The 14,708-nt window shown below is 45.4% G+C and overlaps 1 protein-coding gene across 1 annotated transcript in view; it reads right to left on the bottom strand.

Moving 5' to 3' along the window:
* The window catches only part of CEP112 (centrosomal protein 112), a 468,287-nt gene that overhangs the window by 438,831 nt on the left and 14,748 nt on the right, over nt 1-14,708 (bottom strand). Inside the window, exon 4 of the mRNA XM_056127155.1 lies at nt 14,230-14,239. Coding sequence (XP_055983130.1) covers nt 14,230-14,239 — 10 coding nt within the window. The remainder of the gene's footprint in view (nt 1-14,229; nt 14,240-14,708) is intronic.

Here is a 14,708-nt window from a genome sequence, read left to right as displayed (position 1 = left end):
AGCAGAGAGCTAGTACTGTGGGTGAGGTGCTTGCCTTGCATGTGGCTGACCCACACTGGATCCCCAAAACTGCATACGGCTCCTGGGCTCCAAGCCGGGAGTAAGCCCTGAGACAAGCCGGATATGCGCCCCACCCCCCACCCCACCAAAGGACCCTCGCTGAGTCCTGTTCAATCACTGTTGGTGATCACATTTGGTTTTCTCCATCATCACCATCTTACTTACTCGAGTGGGTTGTGGAGTAGCATATTGTGCTTTATAATGTGCATTCCCCTGATAATGATGCTGAGGCTCTTTCAGGTGAAAAGTTCTCTCGGTGCCATTTGTTAAAACCACGATTCCTCAAGCATTGGAATGTGATATGCTTGAAATCAATCACAAACAACTTGTAACCTGTATATCTCACTATGATTCGATTTTTAAGAATAAAAATTTAAAAAATAATAAAATAACTATTCTTTCCAATCAAATAGTCATAAAATCCTTGTCAAAGATTATCTGTTTCTGAGCTATTTTATTCTACTATACATAATGCATGTTTTATATTACATACACCCCCCCCCACACACATACACACCAGTTTTTATACCGACACCATGGAGTTTTGATTACTGCAGTTCTGCAGTAAAGGTAAAGGTAAAGGCCCTCCCATTGATCATCGATTTGCTTGAGCGGGCCCAGTAACGTCTCCATTGGAGACTTTGTTGTTACTGTGTTTGGCATATCGAATACTCTCGGTAGCTTGCCGGGCTCTCCGAGAGGGGCGGAGGAATCGAACTCGGGTCGGCCATGTTGGCTGCTTGTAAAGCGAACACCCTACCCGCTGTGCTATCGCTCCAGATGCAGTAAGTTTTGAAATTAGAAAATGTAAGAATTCCAGTTGTGTTTGTCTCTCCCTCCCACGGCTATGAGGTACCAGTGTCACTTCAGAATCCTCATGAAGCTTTAGATATATTTTCCCATTTCTGGAAATTAAAAAAGTGGCCCTAGAGCTTGTATAGGGATTTCACTGAAACTACAGTCATTTTGGGTAATAGCGACATCTGAACAATATTAGATCTTCCAGGTCTTTCCAATAAACACAGATGACTTTGCTTTTATTGATGGAAAGCTATCTTTCCCACCAATTTCTTTCTGCAACATTTTGAAGTTTTTCCATGTAAATATCTTCTGTTTTTTTTTTATTAGGTTTAAGTCTAAATTTTCCATTCCTTTTCATGCTATTACGAATGGATTTTCCTAATTTTCTTTTTAGATTTATTGTTAGTTTCTAAAAATGCAAGTGTCTGATTTTATATCTTGCCATTTTGTTAAATTCATTCAAGTTTAGTAGTATCTGTGGAATATTTAGGGTTTTTATGGATGTGCAAGATCACGTCACCTGAAAACAAAGAAAATTTTACTTCCTTTATAACTTGAATCCCTCTTATTCCTTTACCTGTGTGAATACCCCTCCCTTAGGGTGAGGCATGGCGACCTCCACGCCTGACCCCTAACACTGCAGTAGGCTCAGCTGCTTAGCTCCTGAAGCAACAGCCATCAAATTTCACACTGCTCACTCGACACCTCCTATCGCTGGGCACTGACGGGCAGGAACAGAAAAGAGCAACTCCTAAGCTGATTCCGCAGAGTCCCAGGGCGGCTCATTTTAAAGATTCACCCTCAGCACATCAGGAGCACAGCAAATCCAATGGGAAAGACAAGCAGAAGCCCACCAAGCTCAGTGAACAAGGACAGCAGACAGGAAAGACTCCACCAGCACCGACCAGGTCAATGAGTTCAGTGACGCCACTGTGAGCTCAAAGAAATGACAGTGCAAGTAGTCAGCAAAGCACCAGACAGCAGGAGTGCTGAAATGAGAAGGCTACGAGCAGAAACGGCGAGCATGGTATTGATAATGAAGACTCAACAGAAGCTGAGCAGCCGAGGCAACAATCAAGGAGCTCCCAGAGAAGATGGCGGAAACCACCAGAAACAACGGAAGGTGGGAAAGTCTGGAGAGAAATGACCGGCACAACACAGAACTATGGGATGAGTTCCAGAGGGACATTTTAGGACTCATCAAGGTCCCCGAAGAACAGGAAGGCAAATTTGATGAAGAAACAATAGGTAAAGAAATCACAGATAAAGACAAAGTCCCTTGTCATCTTCAATTGTGTGGGTTCTGGATTTTTTTGTTGTTGTAGGTAAATGAGAATGATGTTAACCCAAGACAACAGCAAAAAACTAAGCTCACTGATTTGAGCAGGGCGGGTGGGGGGGAGTGTTACACCCAATGGTGTTCAGCACTTAGCCTGGCTCTGCACTCAGTGCTCACTACTGGCGAGGCTCAGGAGATCACCTGGTGTGCCCAGGACTGCAACCTGGTTGGCCACGTGCCAGGCAAGAGCCCTATCCACTGTACTATCACACTATTGCTTTTGCCCCTGATTTTAGATCTTTAGAGTTTTCTGACACATGTATCAAGACCTCTAAAATTTTTTTCTAATCACTTCATAGCTGCACCTTATAAATTTTGATATGTTGCATTTTATCACTTATTTCAAATATTTTCTATCTTCCCTGTGCTTTCTTCCTTAATCGGCTACTTAGAAGTAAACAATTTATGCTCATAAACACTGGAGGGCATTTCAGTATGCTCTATTATTATTTATTTCTTATTGAATTCCAATAAGAAAACATACTGCATGTGATTTATGTTTTTGAAACCAAGATTTCTTTTATACCATGATATGATCTATCTATAAACAATTCATGTGCTCTTAAAGAATGCGTAAACTGCAGTTATTGATGGGTATTTAATAGATATCAACCAGGTTGAGATAACGCAGAGTACCATTCAAATATTCCATATCCTTACTATTTTGTCATATTTTTCGTGAGTTTCTAAGAGATGCTAAGACCTGTAACAGCCAGGGATGCAGCTCGACAGTCAGAGTTCTTGCCTTACTTGGATCCAACTTCTGGGACTATAACATCTGACACACACAGATTTGTTTATTTCGCTCTTTAGTTCTGCCTTTTTTAAAAGCTCTATTTTAGTTATACATACCCACTTACAATTTCCCTATAGCCTTAGCTGACATATCATTACCCAATTATTCTACTTGTCCCTAGCCATTGATTTGTCCAAGTACATTTCCGCCTGGTAATCTGTACAGCAATCTTACTCTGTGGGAGAGTGGCGGGCCAGGCACGCAGGGCTGGACTTCCTGCTCCAGAGACCGGGCAGTGCCTCCAGCTAGGACAAGCAGCCCGTGAGCCAGCCTCTCAGCCCAGCATCTCGCCCCCTCTCTGCAGCTTTCTCGCCTTTACCATCCCTACATATCTCATTCTATCTTTTACTTTCCATTTTCTTGCCTTGGTTTACAAGTGTGTCTCTCACAGACTATAAATTCTTGTAGTTTTATTCATTCTAAACACTTCAGATTAGATGGTTGAGCTCATCTGCATGTAAGATGATTGCTGACATAGTCAATGTCGTCCACCATTTTGCTATGGGTTTTAATATTTATTTTCACCTCTGTTCCTTTGCTCTCCTTTCCCTGCTTTGTTATTTGTTTGTGGCCACTGACTATTTCATTGTGCTCCGTTTTATCTTGTTTCGGGGGCCACACCTGGCAGTGTTCAGAGGCTCCTCCTGGCTCGTGTGAGAAGCTGCTCCTGGTGGTGGCGGAGGAACCCCATCCTGCTGTCGCCGGAACCCAGCCCTCCCATCTGCTCTGCAACCTGGACTGTTTCCCTGATGGAGTTCCAGTTCAGTCCCTCTCTCCCTTTCTGATACCTTTCGTGCTTATTTCAGGTGTGTGCTGGACAACACCTAGCATAGCTGCTAGTGACCCCATCCCTCCCGGTGTTCATACCCTCATACAATGTTTCCCTAACTGAAGCTATCCACTGCCAATGAAAAGAATAAGGTCAAAAGAGCCAGCTGTCACTGCAGAGTTTAGCTTAAAAGAGAGACTCTGGGTTTCACTGTTTCTAAGCTCTGATGGAGATTAGCTGCCACACTGTGGTCTACACCATGGAGAAATCCAACAGCAATAAGATGAGGTAAGTTCTGGGTAATGACACATTAAAAAAAAAACCAGAGTGCCTCAGACCAACAGTCTAGAGTAACTAAATTCTATTAGTCACATCAGGAAGAAGAGAAGTGGATTCCCCATGCCAGCCAAAACTTCAATTGAGACCACAGCCCTGGCGAGTACTTTAAGTGTGGCTTAATAACAACATACACCACAAAACCCCAACTAAGGCACAGCCATGAAACAATAAATGCTGTTTTAAGACACTACATTTTAAAGAAAAAAAAATGCATTATAGTTTAGGTAAAATGCGGACTGTTAATTTACATGGATAATACTTAAAGGCATTAATGTACAAAGTCACTGCACCAGACCAGAGGCATCAAAGTAGCCTGATCCACCTCCACTGACTCCAGGTCACCACCAGTCCAGTCTCCACTTCCTCCTGTCATTTCCCCCCCCCACTTCTTGTTGATCAGTTTTATAATCCGAGGCCAAGTGTTTGTCAGTGTTTAGCACTATCTAATCTCTTTGGGGTTTTTTTTTTCTGTAATTTTTTAGGTGGGCTGGAGCAATGGCACAGTGAGTAGGGCATTTGCCTTGCACATGGCTGACCCGGATTTGATTCCTCCATCCCTCTTGGAGAGCCCGGCAAGCTACTGAGAATATCCCGCCTGCACAGCAGAGCCTGGAAAGCTCCCTGCGGCATATCTGATATACCAAAAACAGTAACAACAAATCTCACAATGGAGATGCTACTGGAGCCCACTCGAGCAAATCGATGAACAATGGGAGGACAGACAGACAGTGCTAAATTTTTAGGCAATGACAGATACAGATTTTGGTTACCTGAAAGTGAAATGCTTCCAAAATATTTGAAAGAGACTGGAGCTAAGTAATGGGCTAGAATTTTGAGTACTAAGTTAGGAGAAAAAAAAAAAGACAAAATTGGCAAGCTGTTAGTAGAAATCCAGATTTTGAGAACAAAGTCAGTGAGGGCTCAAGAGAAATTGGAAAACATGTTATTGAAAGTGTGGGGTAAGGGGGTGCCTTCTGTATAGTGCAGGTCACTCAATCGAGTTGAGTAACACTGAAGATAGAAAATGTGTCATGTATCTAATGAATTTGGTTGGATCATACAGTGAAGGAAATTTTGAAGCAAATTATTTCTTGCTGCTTTCAGTAAAATTCAAGGGAGTAGTGAGCTAAGTGAAGGAACTATTAAAGAATATGGCACCAAAAACTTCATGGTTATAAAAATTCTCAGTCTCTCCAGATGGCAAAGACACTAAATTAAGAAATAGTATCCAAGCCAAGTTTGGGCACTGCATGGAGAAAAGCCAAGAGTATAAACAAGAAGACTTTGTTAAGATGAGAAGCAGTTATCAGATAGTACCCCGTGGAGACCCTTCAGGGTGCGCCTGACGGGTACTCTCCATCCCACAGGGCCCTAGAGAGCTTAAGGGCATTGCTCTCCATCTTCTCAGAAACAGCCCAGGCTAAAAAGGAATCATCAAAAAAAAAATCCCTCAGAGATTAGCAGATGTGGTTTTGGAGGAACGGTATGAACACAGATGATACCCAGGAGGTCTACAACGCTTTCAAGAAAATTCTCTCAGCAAAATCACCATCCTCGTGGACTAAAGGAGACAAAATGAAAAGGAGACAATGTACCCCCAAAAATTATTCTTGAAGAAAGCAAGCTGAGAAAACTGCAAAGACAAACTATTCCAACTACAAACAGATGCCGTGTTCCATGAAAAGGCAAAACACAAAGCAGAGTCAAGAGGGGGAGGCCAAGGGACTTGGGGCTTCATTTCCTAGTCTCTGAGCTTCAACTGGGGAGATTCCAGTATAGTGCCCTTCAGATTCCATTCAGAATTACTATGAACCAGCGAGTCCTTCCTGCTTCCCAGTATTCTCAGTTTTAGAAACAGCTAAGTAATTAGTCTCCATGTGTCCCATCAGTGCATGTTGAGTGCCTGGGAAGCAGACAATGTTTGCAATACACATTTGCAAATACATAGCACACTGGACAGCAGGGAAGAAGCTTGTCTTCCACACAGCCAACCCGGGTTCTATCCCTGGCACCCATATACCCCCCTCAGCTCAGCCAGAGTGATTCCTGAGTGAAGAACCAAGAGTAAGTCTTGAGCACCACCAGGTGTGGCCCCAAGTCAAAACAAAAACAGAAAACAAAAGCAATATACGTCACACTCCTCTGGGCGAGGGAGGGGGTTCAAAGTGTTAGAGCAGATGCTTTGCATGTAGGAACCTTAGGTTTGGTCCCTGGTACCCCATGGTCTCCCAAGCACTGACCCTAAGTATGGCCCCCAGAACTAAAATTAAAACAGAGGTATTCATGACTTACCTTATTTAAAAAATTCGGGGTGGTGGAGCACACCTGGTTGTGCTCAGGGCTTACTCCTGACTCTGTGCTCAGGGATCACTCCTGGGAGGGCTCAGGGGACAATATGGGGTTCCAGGGATCAAACCCAGACTGATCGTGTGCAAGGCAATTGCCCTACCCACTGTACTATCACTCTAACCTCTAAATTAAAAAAATAAAAACAACAACAACAGGGAAAAAAAACACCATCACAGTGCAGTAGGTGATCATTAAAATGGTCAAAGTGAAACACTACCACTACAACCATGAGGACATGAACCAAGGGAAGCCCCAGACAGACACTGCTGATGGGGAGGCAAAGCAGTGAAGTATCACTTTGAAAAATGGATCAAAAATGCCCTTGAAAGTTATAATTTGATTCATAAGAGATGACAACCGATAAAAACTCCAGTTTCGTTAAACGTGATAGACCTGTCAATGAAATCCCACTCGGATTGAGAAGAACGAGCTACTGAGACACATAGCATGGACGTCAAGCCAAAGAACCAGAAACACAAACCGACAGAGTTTAGAATTTCACTCCATAAATCTCCAGGAAACGCAAAAGAACAGAAAAATAAAATCACCACTTGCCTGGGGCTTGGACTGTAACTCCGTATTAGTATAGTATCAATTCTTCTAAAATTGACTTATGGACGCTATGCGTTTCCCAACTCAAATCTCACTCTGTGTGTGTGTGTGTAAAGTGTGGTGAGTTCATATTAGAATCAAAGGGCCTGCCAGAGATAGCGCTGTTTTCCATGCTGGAGGTCTGGGTTCAATGCCTGGCACCCCACGGACTCCCAGGCACCTCCTGGAGTGACCCCCATGCAAAAGTCTAACCTTTGAGTGTTTGTTTTTGGGTGGGAGCCATACAGCGGTGCTCAGAGACCACTCCTGGCAGGTCTCAGGAGAGCCCACCCAGCTGACAATAAACTGGGAGGGGCAGCTGCAGGACCGGGCTAACCCCTGCACCACCTCTCAGGCTCCCAGCGAAGACCGAGGAATAGCCACCAAGTGGGTCAGGTGTGACCCCAAACACACACACACACACACACACACACACACACACACACACACACAAGACTGCTGCGCCCCAAGGAGAGCCAGGACAGCGCTGAGTGAAGCAGAGTGTCTGTGTGATTGTGCTAAACTACAAGTGTGTGTCACTAGGAGCCATGGCCCGCGGTGCGAGGTCACAGAACTCCTCCATGGTGTTGAGGGCCGTGCAGGGCTGGGGACTGAATTCTGGGTTTTGCATAAGCACAGCAGGTAGGCAACTACTTGGGCTACTGCCCTGATCCTGAAGCTCAGTATTTCTTTTAAAAACTACAGTATTTAATGTAACATCGTATCAACACCAAGATAAACCTGCCAGTGAAGGATACTATCCAAAAATAACACCCCACACAGACACACACAAAATCCTGATTTATAATAATGGTGTCAATATAACGGGAGGGGGGTGGCAACGGCCCCTAACTCACTTCACACATGAAAATTAATTCCAATGAGAAAATCAGGAATTAAGGTACATGGCGAACCCCAGTGTGATCCCAATGCTGCGTAGGTCCCCTGAGTGATCCCAGGAGTGACCCTTGAGTACAGAGCCACAGTTAAGCCCTGAGCACCACCAGATGTGGCCCCCCTGCCTGAATTTAAAAATAAATTCTAAATGTGCCACATAGCACAGTGGGTAAGGCATCTGCCTTGTACGAGGCCAACAAGGCCGACCCTGGTTCAATTCCTCCACCCCTCTCAGAGAGCCCGGCAAGCTACCGAGAGTATCTCGCCCACACGACAAAGCCTGGCAAGCTCCCTGTGATGTATTCAATATGCCAAACACAGTAACAAGTTTCACAATTTGCTGTGAGACGTTACTGGTGCCCGCTTGAGCAAATCGATGAACAACGGGAGGACAGGGCTATACGTGCCACATGGTATATAATACATGTGAACCACCACATGTATTTAAAAGAGAGACACAAGGGCCAGGAGGGTTAGTCTATGGTTGGCAGCCCGCCTCAAGTGCTGGAGGAGAAGTAAGTTGAGATAGAGAAGGAACCTTTATGGCAAAGATGGTTGGAAATGATCACTCGGGACAGGATCTGCATGCTGAAAGCAGGAAAAGGAACAAACATGATAACTTCCAAGAATCTGTGTTGCAGACCACAGTGCCCAGAATGGGGGGTGGGGGGAGAAAGGCAGAGAGAGAGAGAAGGGGAGAGAGAGGAAGAGAAGGAAAGTGCCTGTCATAGAGCCATAAAGGCGGATTGTGGGGAAGGGGGGCAGGGGGGTGGCAGGAGGGAAACTGGGGTCATTGGTGGTGGGAAATGGACACTGGTGGAGGGATGGGTGCTGAATCATTGTATGACTGAACCCCGATCATGAACAGCTTTGCAACTGTGCATCTCATGGTGACTCAATTTAAAAAATAATTTTTTTAAAAAAATAGAAAAATAAAAGAGAAATAAAAGGAAAGCTTCTAGAAAGTAACAAAAATTACCTATTTCCACCACAAAAGAAACCCACCGCACCAGAAACAGCTGGCAGGACTATTCTCTGGGCAGGACAGGAAGCTCGGCGGCGAGAGGTGTCTGCTTCGTAAGTGCCGGGACTGGAGTTGGACCCCAGCTCCATTCCACATGCCCCAACTGTGAGGGGCGGCCATGGAGGCCCCCAAGCCCCCAGGGCAGGGCAGGGCACAGGTGGCAGCACGTCCTTGGGACTCGGCACAGAACAATCCTGAGAGGAGGGATCCCTGGGCACAGAGTCAAGAATAGCCGCTGAGCACTCCCAGGTGTGGCCCCAAATCCCCCAAACAAAAGACAAAAAAAAAAAGTAAAAGTGAAAGACAACATATCTCTCTCTCTCTCTCTCTCTCTCTCTCTCTCTCTCTGTGTGTGTGTTTATTATATATCACAAATGAACTGCAATACTAACTGTAGAACACACAGGTGCAGATGACAGAAAATAAATTATTTCTAAGTTCTTTTAGAGCGAAGCCACTGCTCCCTTCCACTAATTAAAAAAAGAAATGGCTTTGTATTAATAATGCCATTTCTATTAGAATGTGCACGGCAAAACATAAAAAACTCTGAGCTTTGGAAATGAGGTGTGATTTTGAAGGCGCACGCATGCACTGCCTTCGTGTTCCCACGTGTAGCTGGGCTGCAGACACAGAAAGACGTGGAGAGAGCAGGAGGCGGTGTGGTGCATGGTGCATGGATGCCCCCCCCCCCCCAGGCTCGTAGGCTGCGTGGGGAGAGGGCCCGTGAGCTCAGAGACGCAGCATCACACCTCCTCCCGGTGTATTTGGTGATGACACAGAGGGAGCCTGAACTTGGCCACAGTGGAAGGATTTGCACCAACCAAAATTGCCTGAGCTCGGCTCACAGAGGAGGGGCGGTCAGCACGAGAGCCCACTGAGTGACCGTGGGAACGTTGCTGAGCCTCCGTCACTCTCCTCGGTGACGACATTTGTTATACAGACACTGGCTCAGGACACCCCAACAGCAATATGCAATTATCAGTCTGAGGTATTTATGAAGGCAAGGGCAAGAAGTGGTTGCCAGCATTTTGTAAATTGAATAAAATAGGTTCGGAAAGAATGGCCTTATATTTATTTTACAATTTTGTTCCTCCCCGAGAATGCTGGACGCTGGAGTACCCACATTTGGGCTGTTAGAAATAAATCTCTGAGTCTGGGGCACAACAGGGAGGGCGTTTGCCTTGCACACAGCCCACCAGGCTTCGATTCCCAGCATCCCATATGGTCCCCGGAGCACCGCCAGGAGTAATTCCTGAGTGCAGAGCCAGGAGGAACCCCTGAGCATCGCTGGGTGCGACCCAAAAAGCAAAAAAAAAAAAAAAAAGAAAGAAAGAAATCTCCCATGAGCCTTCTTTCTTCCATGTTTTTAGTGTACCTACATGTATTCTGTTATCTAAGAAGTATTCCCAAAACAGTTGCCGCCATTTACATTATTACCAGGAGGATTTCAAAGTCTCTCACTCCCCGTTGGGGACAGTATCCAGTTTGTCAGGCTTCTCCTACCATTCATGTCCGGTGGAGGAACGGTTTGGTTTGCGCATTCCCTCATTACTGGTGATCATGAGTACCTCTTTCTGATTAGCCACTGCACCATCCTTTATGACGTTCCTGATCGTTCTTTTTTTTTTTAATTAAAAATGATGTCAGTTTTTCTCTCTTATTTGCCAAAAAGTTACTATGTCCTCTGGCTACATCTTGTGATCATGTCTTTATAAACTGGCAGGCAGATGTCTTATAAAATCTTGTTCCACCTTCCCTGATTTGCTTTGTTGTACGTGATTAATTACAATATAGCTTTTTGGGGGGCCCTCCCTGGCGGTGTTCAAGGGTTTGCAGTCCATTCCCAGTGATAACTTAGCAGCCGGGAGTGACCTTTTGGGCAAAGAGCCAAGGAACACACCAGGGTTGGCTATGCGCAAGGCAAGTATGATGGCCCCTTCCCCCCAGCCCCGAGGGTGTCCAAGGCGAGCGTCTCAGCCCATCCCCCCAGCCCCCAGTGTCCACTCCCCATTTAGGCAGCAGTCTGACCTCTTGAGCTCCGGAGGAAGTGTCCACCTTCCAGGAGTCCACGGCACCCCCAGAGTCAAATTATCCAGAGCTGTTCCACACCTCATGTGCTTCCTGAATCAAAACCCAGTAAGGAGAAATGGTTTTGTTTGAAGGAAAAGGATTCATCTTTCTTTCCAAAAGCTTTTCTGGGGAGTCGAGCCGGAACTGTCAGCCACGAGAGAGACCCGGGAACTTCAAGCCTGACCCGAGACACCGGAGCCCACTCCTGTCCCCAGCCAGTCCCGCTGACCACTGCCCCCATGTGGCTGCGGTTCTACAGTGCTCTAGATGCAGGCCCAGAACTCCAAGCCCAGCAGAGGGACATTAATCACCAGCGGACAGCTAACCGTTGTCAGTCCCACCAGCGCACTCCGAGTCCTGCTTGCACGGTGGGCACGTTTCCACCAGCCCAGCAATCCCAGGGCCCAGTGCTGCAGGAGAAGACATCTTTACCACACTACATGGCAATTCTTGAATGAAAGGAGCGCATATTTGGTGAATGATATTTGAGAACCAACTAAGGGCAATCCTAACCGCATGGATCGATGCCCGTAACACCTCTGAGAAAGGAGAGGGGATTATTGGCTCCCTCCTACGTGCATCACACATTTTAGGAGCAGGGACAGCAACTCATCATGTCAATGCTATTTACCTATAACACGTATCTTAACAAAGCAAGATTCCACGATATCGTTTGGGTATACGGAGTAAAAAATAATCATTTTTAAAGTGAAAGCGTTGCTCCGTGAGGTCACGCGCCTCGGTGCCTTTTCACTATACTTGATCGCCCTCTGCTGGCTACGCCATCGAACTGTACAAGCGAATGAAACGCTCAGGGCAATGGGAGTTATTTTTAAAGGACATTTCCAGTTCCTTTTTGCCACAGTACATTCCTGGAAACCCACATCAGAAAGACAATCATTGTAAAGCAAATCATATTTTCCATCATATTTTCCATAAGGGCAAGACTATAATTAGATAGTTCATTCCAAACTGAAATCTAGCATCAAATAACCCACGGAAAGATCTCATTAAAGCATGATGGAAAAATTACAACCCTCTATAATCATTTAAAATAGGATCATTATTCTCCAAATCCATTCCTATAGATATGAATACACTTATTATTTAGGGAACGTGACCTAGGGGAAAAGATAAAACTTCATATAAAGTTCACCTAAATCTATATTTAAAAAGCAACGAATATGTTGAAAGTAGACTATAGACCAAACATGACTGCCATTCAATACCTCTATTGCAAACCACAACACCCAAAAGGAGACAGAGAGAGAGAGAGAGAGAGAGAGAGCGCAAAAGGGAATGCCCTGCCACAGAGGCGGGGTGGGATGGGCTGGGTTGGGGAGGGATAGGGGTGGTGGTAGGAGGAATACTGGGATCAATGGTGGTGGAGAATGGGCACTGGTGGAGGGATGGGTACTCGATCATCGTATAACTGAAACCCAAGCACAAAGATTTGTAAGTCTACAACTGTACCTCATGGTGTTTCACTAATAAAAATTAAATAAATTAAATTAAAAGCAATGAATAATGAAAGGAATTCTGAATATCATTAACCACACTCCTGTAGGGTTTTTTTTCCTCCAGTGGAACAGTTTTATTTAGAGAAATGTAAGGAGAAGGTGAGGAGAAAGGAGGGGATGGAGAGAGGCGAATGGAGGAAGGAGGCAGAGGGAAAGAGGAGAGAAATGCCTGTCACAGGCCGAGACGCGGGCAGTCAGTAATCTAGATGGTTCTTTAGAAAGCATCACCTAAAGAAAGCTAAACCAATGTCTGCTTTTTGCAGTTACACTTTTACAGAGCAGTATTTCAGGTCCACGGTTGACCCAACATTGAGTCCTTTTATCCTCGCCCAATTTCTAACTCAAAGTTTCAAGTATAAGTAATAAGAGCCATAAATCATCGTTTCTCATCTTTCCCTGCCCCCAAACCTAACTTCACTTTGATGATAAGCTATCAGACCACATCATACCTCTCTGAAATCATTAAAAATCGTTATATGACATTGAAGAGGAATCTTCAAAACATTTTTAAACAGAATTGTAAACAAAATTAGAGCCCGTTCGTCATGTGTTCTGCCTCTGGGATAACACATAAAAACACCACAGAGAGGGAGTGAGCTGAGGTCAAAATATGACACAGCCAACTTCTCACGCAGGGTGACAGAGCACAGAGAGAGGGCGGGCCGCCCTGTCCTCCAACCCCACAGAGCACTCACGAGTCACCTCAATAAACTCCTGGGGCCTCTCTGTAAGTAACGTTGCTGCTCTTTACCCAAAGACTATACTGGATTCACATAAATCCGAATCCTTCTGCATAGACTTCTTGGAATCTTTCGGCACATTTAATTTCTTATCAAGAACACAGAGAGAATTTTAGTTAACAGAAAAATCGATGACCAGTGGGTTTTAAGATAACACCTTCTGGGAAGATTAGATCTTTAGAGAAAGAGAAACAAGAGCAACAATCTGATAAGCAAACACCTCAGGGGCAATTAGAATGGCAATCACGAGGGGGAGGGAAAGGGGCAGAGGTGGAGGAGGGGGAGGAGGGGGAGGAGGAGGAGGAGTGGAAGAAGGGGGAGGAGGAAAGGAGCAGGGGAGGAGGAGGAGGAAGGGGGGGTGGAGGAGAGGGAGAGGCAAGTGGGAAGAGGAGGGGAGCAGGAGGAGGAGGGGGAAGAGGAAGCCGAGGAGGAGGTGGGCATATAAGCCGCATGTCACACGCACACACCTCCATGTTACAGAAGATGAAACTGACGTTTAAAACTTCAAGAACTTGCCTGACAACAAACAGTTGCCAAGTGTCAGTGGCGAGACTGGAACAATGGCTAGACCTCAACCTGGAATAACCAAGAACAAAGACACGGTGGCGAGGGGCTGCAGCTGCAGCTCCGCTGGGAAGAACGGTAAGTGCGGTTCCCGCATACTTTCCACATAGGATACTGGGCCAAAACGGCCCGGGGGGCAGAACAGGGCCTTCTGGGAACACGAACTCTGGATTCCAATACTGGATCCATCACTCAGAAAGCTGACTCACCTTACTGAAGCCGTGTTTCATTCAGAACACAAAAACAGTCACCAATACTACAGTTTGACACCAGATGATCAACATGACTTATAGAAAACTTCCAGCATACTTCTACAACAGTATCTAGCAGCACAGGGTGAGTGCAGTATAAATGATACAACTTGCCTTACTTGGTGCCTGCTTCAGAAATGAGAAAAACAAGGGCTGGAAAGACAGTACGGCAGGCAGGACACTGGCCTTGCACGCACGCGGCTGACCTAGGCTCAATCCCCACACCACATATGGTTCCCCAAGCACCTCCAGGAGCAGTCCCTGAGTGCAGGGCCAGGAGTAATGAGCAACACCAGCTGTGGTCCCAAACAAAAATAAACAAAAAAGAAATTAGAAGAACAGTAGAATCCACAGATATTCAGTGTTTACTGGGGAAAGTTCACTTATAAATCTACGTGTCTGTTAGATATTGGTTATTTAAACGAAGGCATTCAGTAATTGCCATCATTTATATGACCTGGGAATCCTGCACATTTTACCCAAGAGCTCAGTTTGGAGGAAAATTTGACAGTATCTGTCTAAAAAAGGGCACGTTACTTAATATAACATAGGCACAAAGGTTTAAAAAGAATGTCAACTTTCCTCTCCAGATTGTTAC

The sequence above is a fragment of the Sorex fumeus genome, unplaced genomic scaffold (assembly GCF_029834395.1).
Source record: "Sorex fumeus unplaced genomic scaffold, SorFum_2.1 ptg000063l, whole genome shotgun sequence".
In the NCBI taxonomy this organism is placed as follows: Eukaryota; Metazoa; Chordata; class Mammalia; order Eulipotyphla; family Soricidae; genus Sorex; species Sorex fumeus.
The sequence above is the reverse complement of the archived record's forward strand: the minus strand, read 5'-3'. Positions and strand labels throughout refer to the sequence as shown.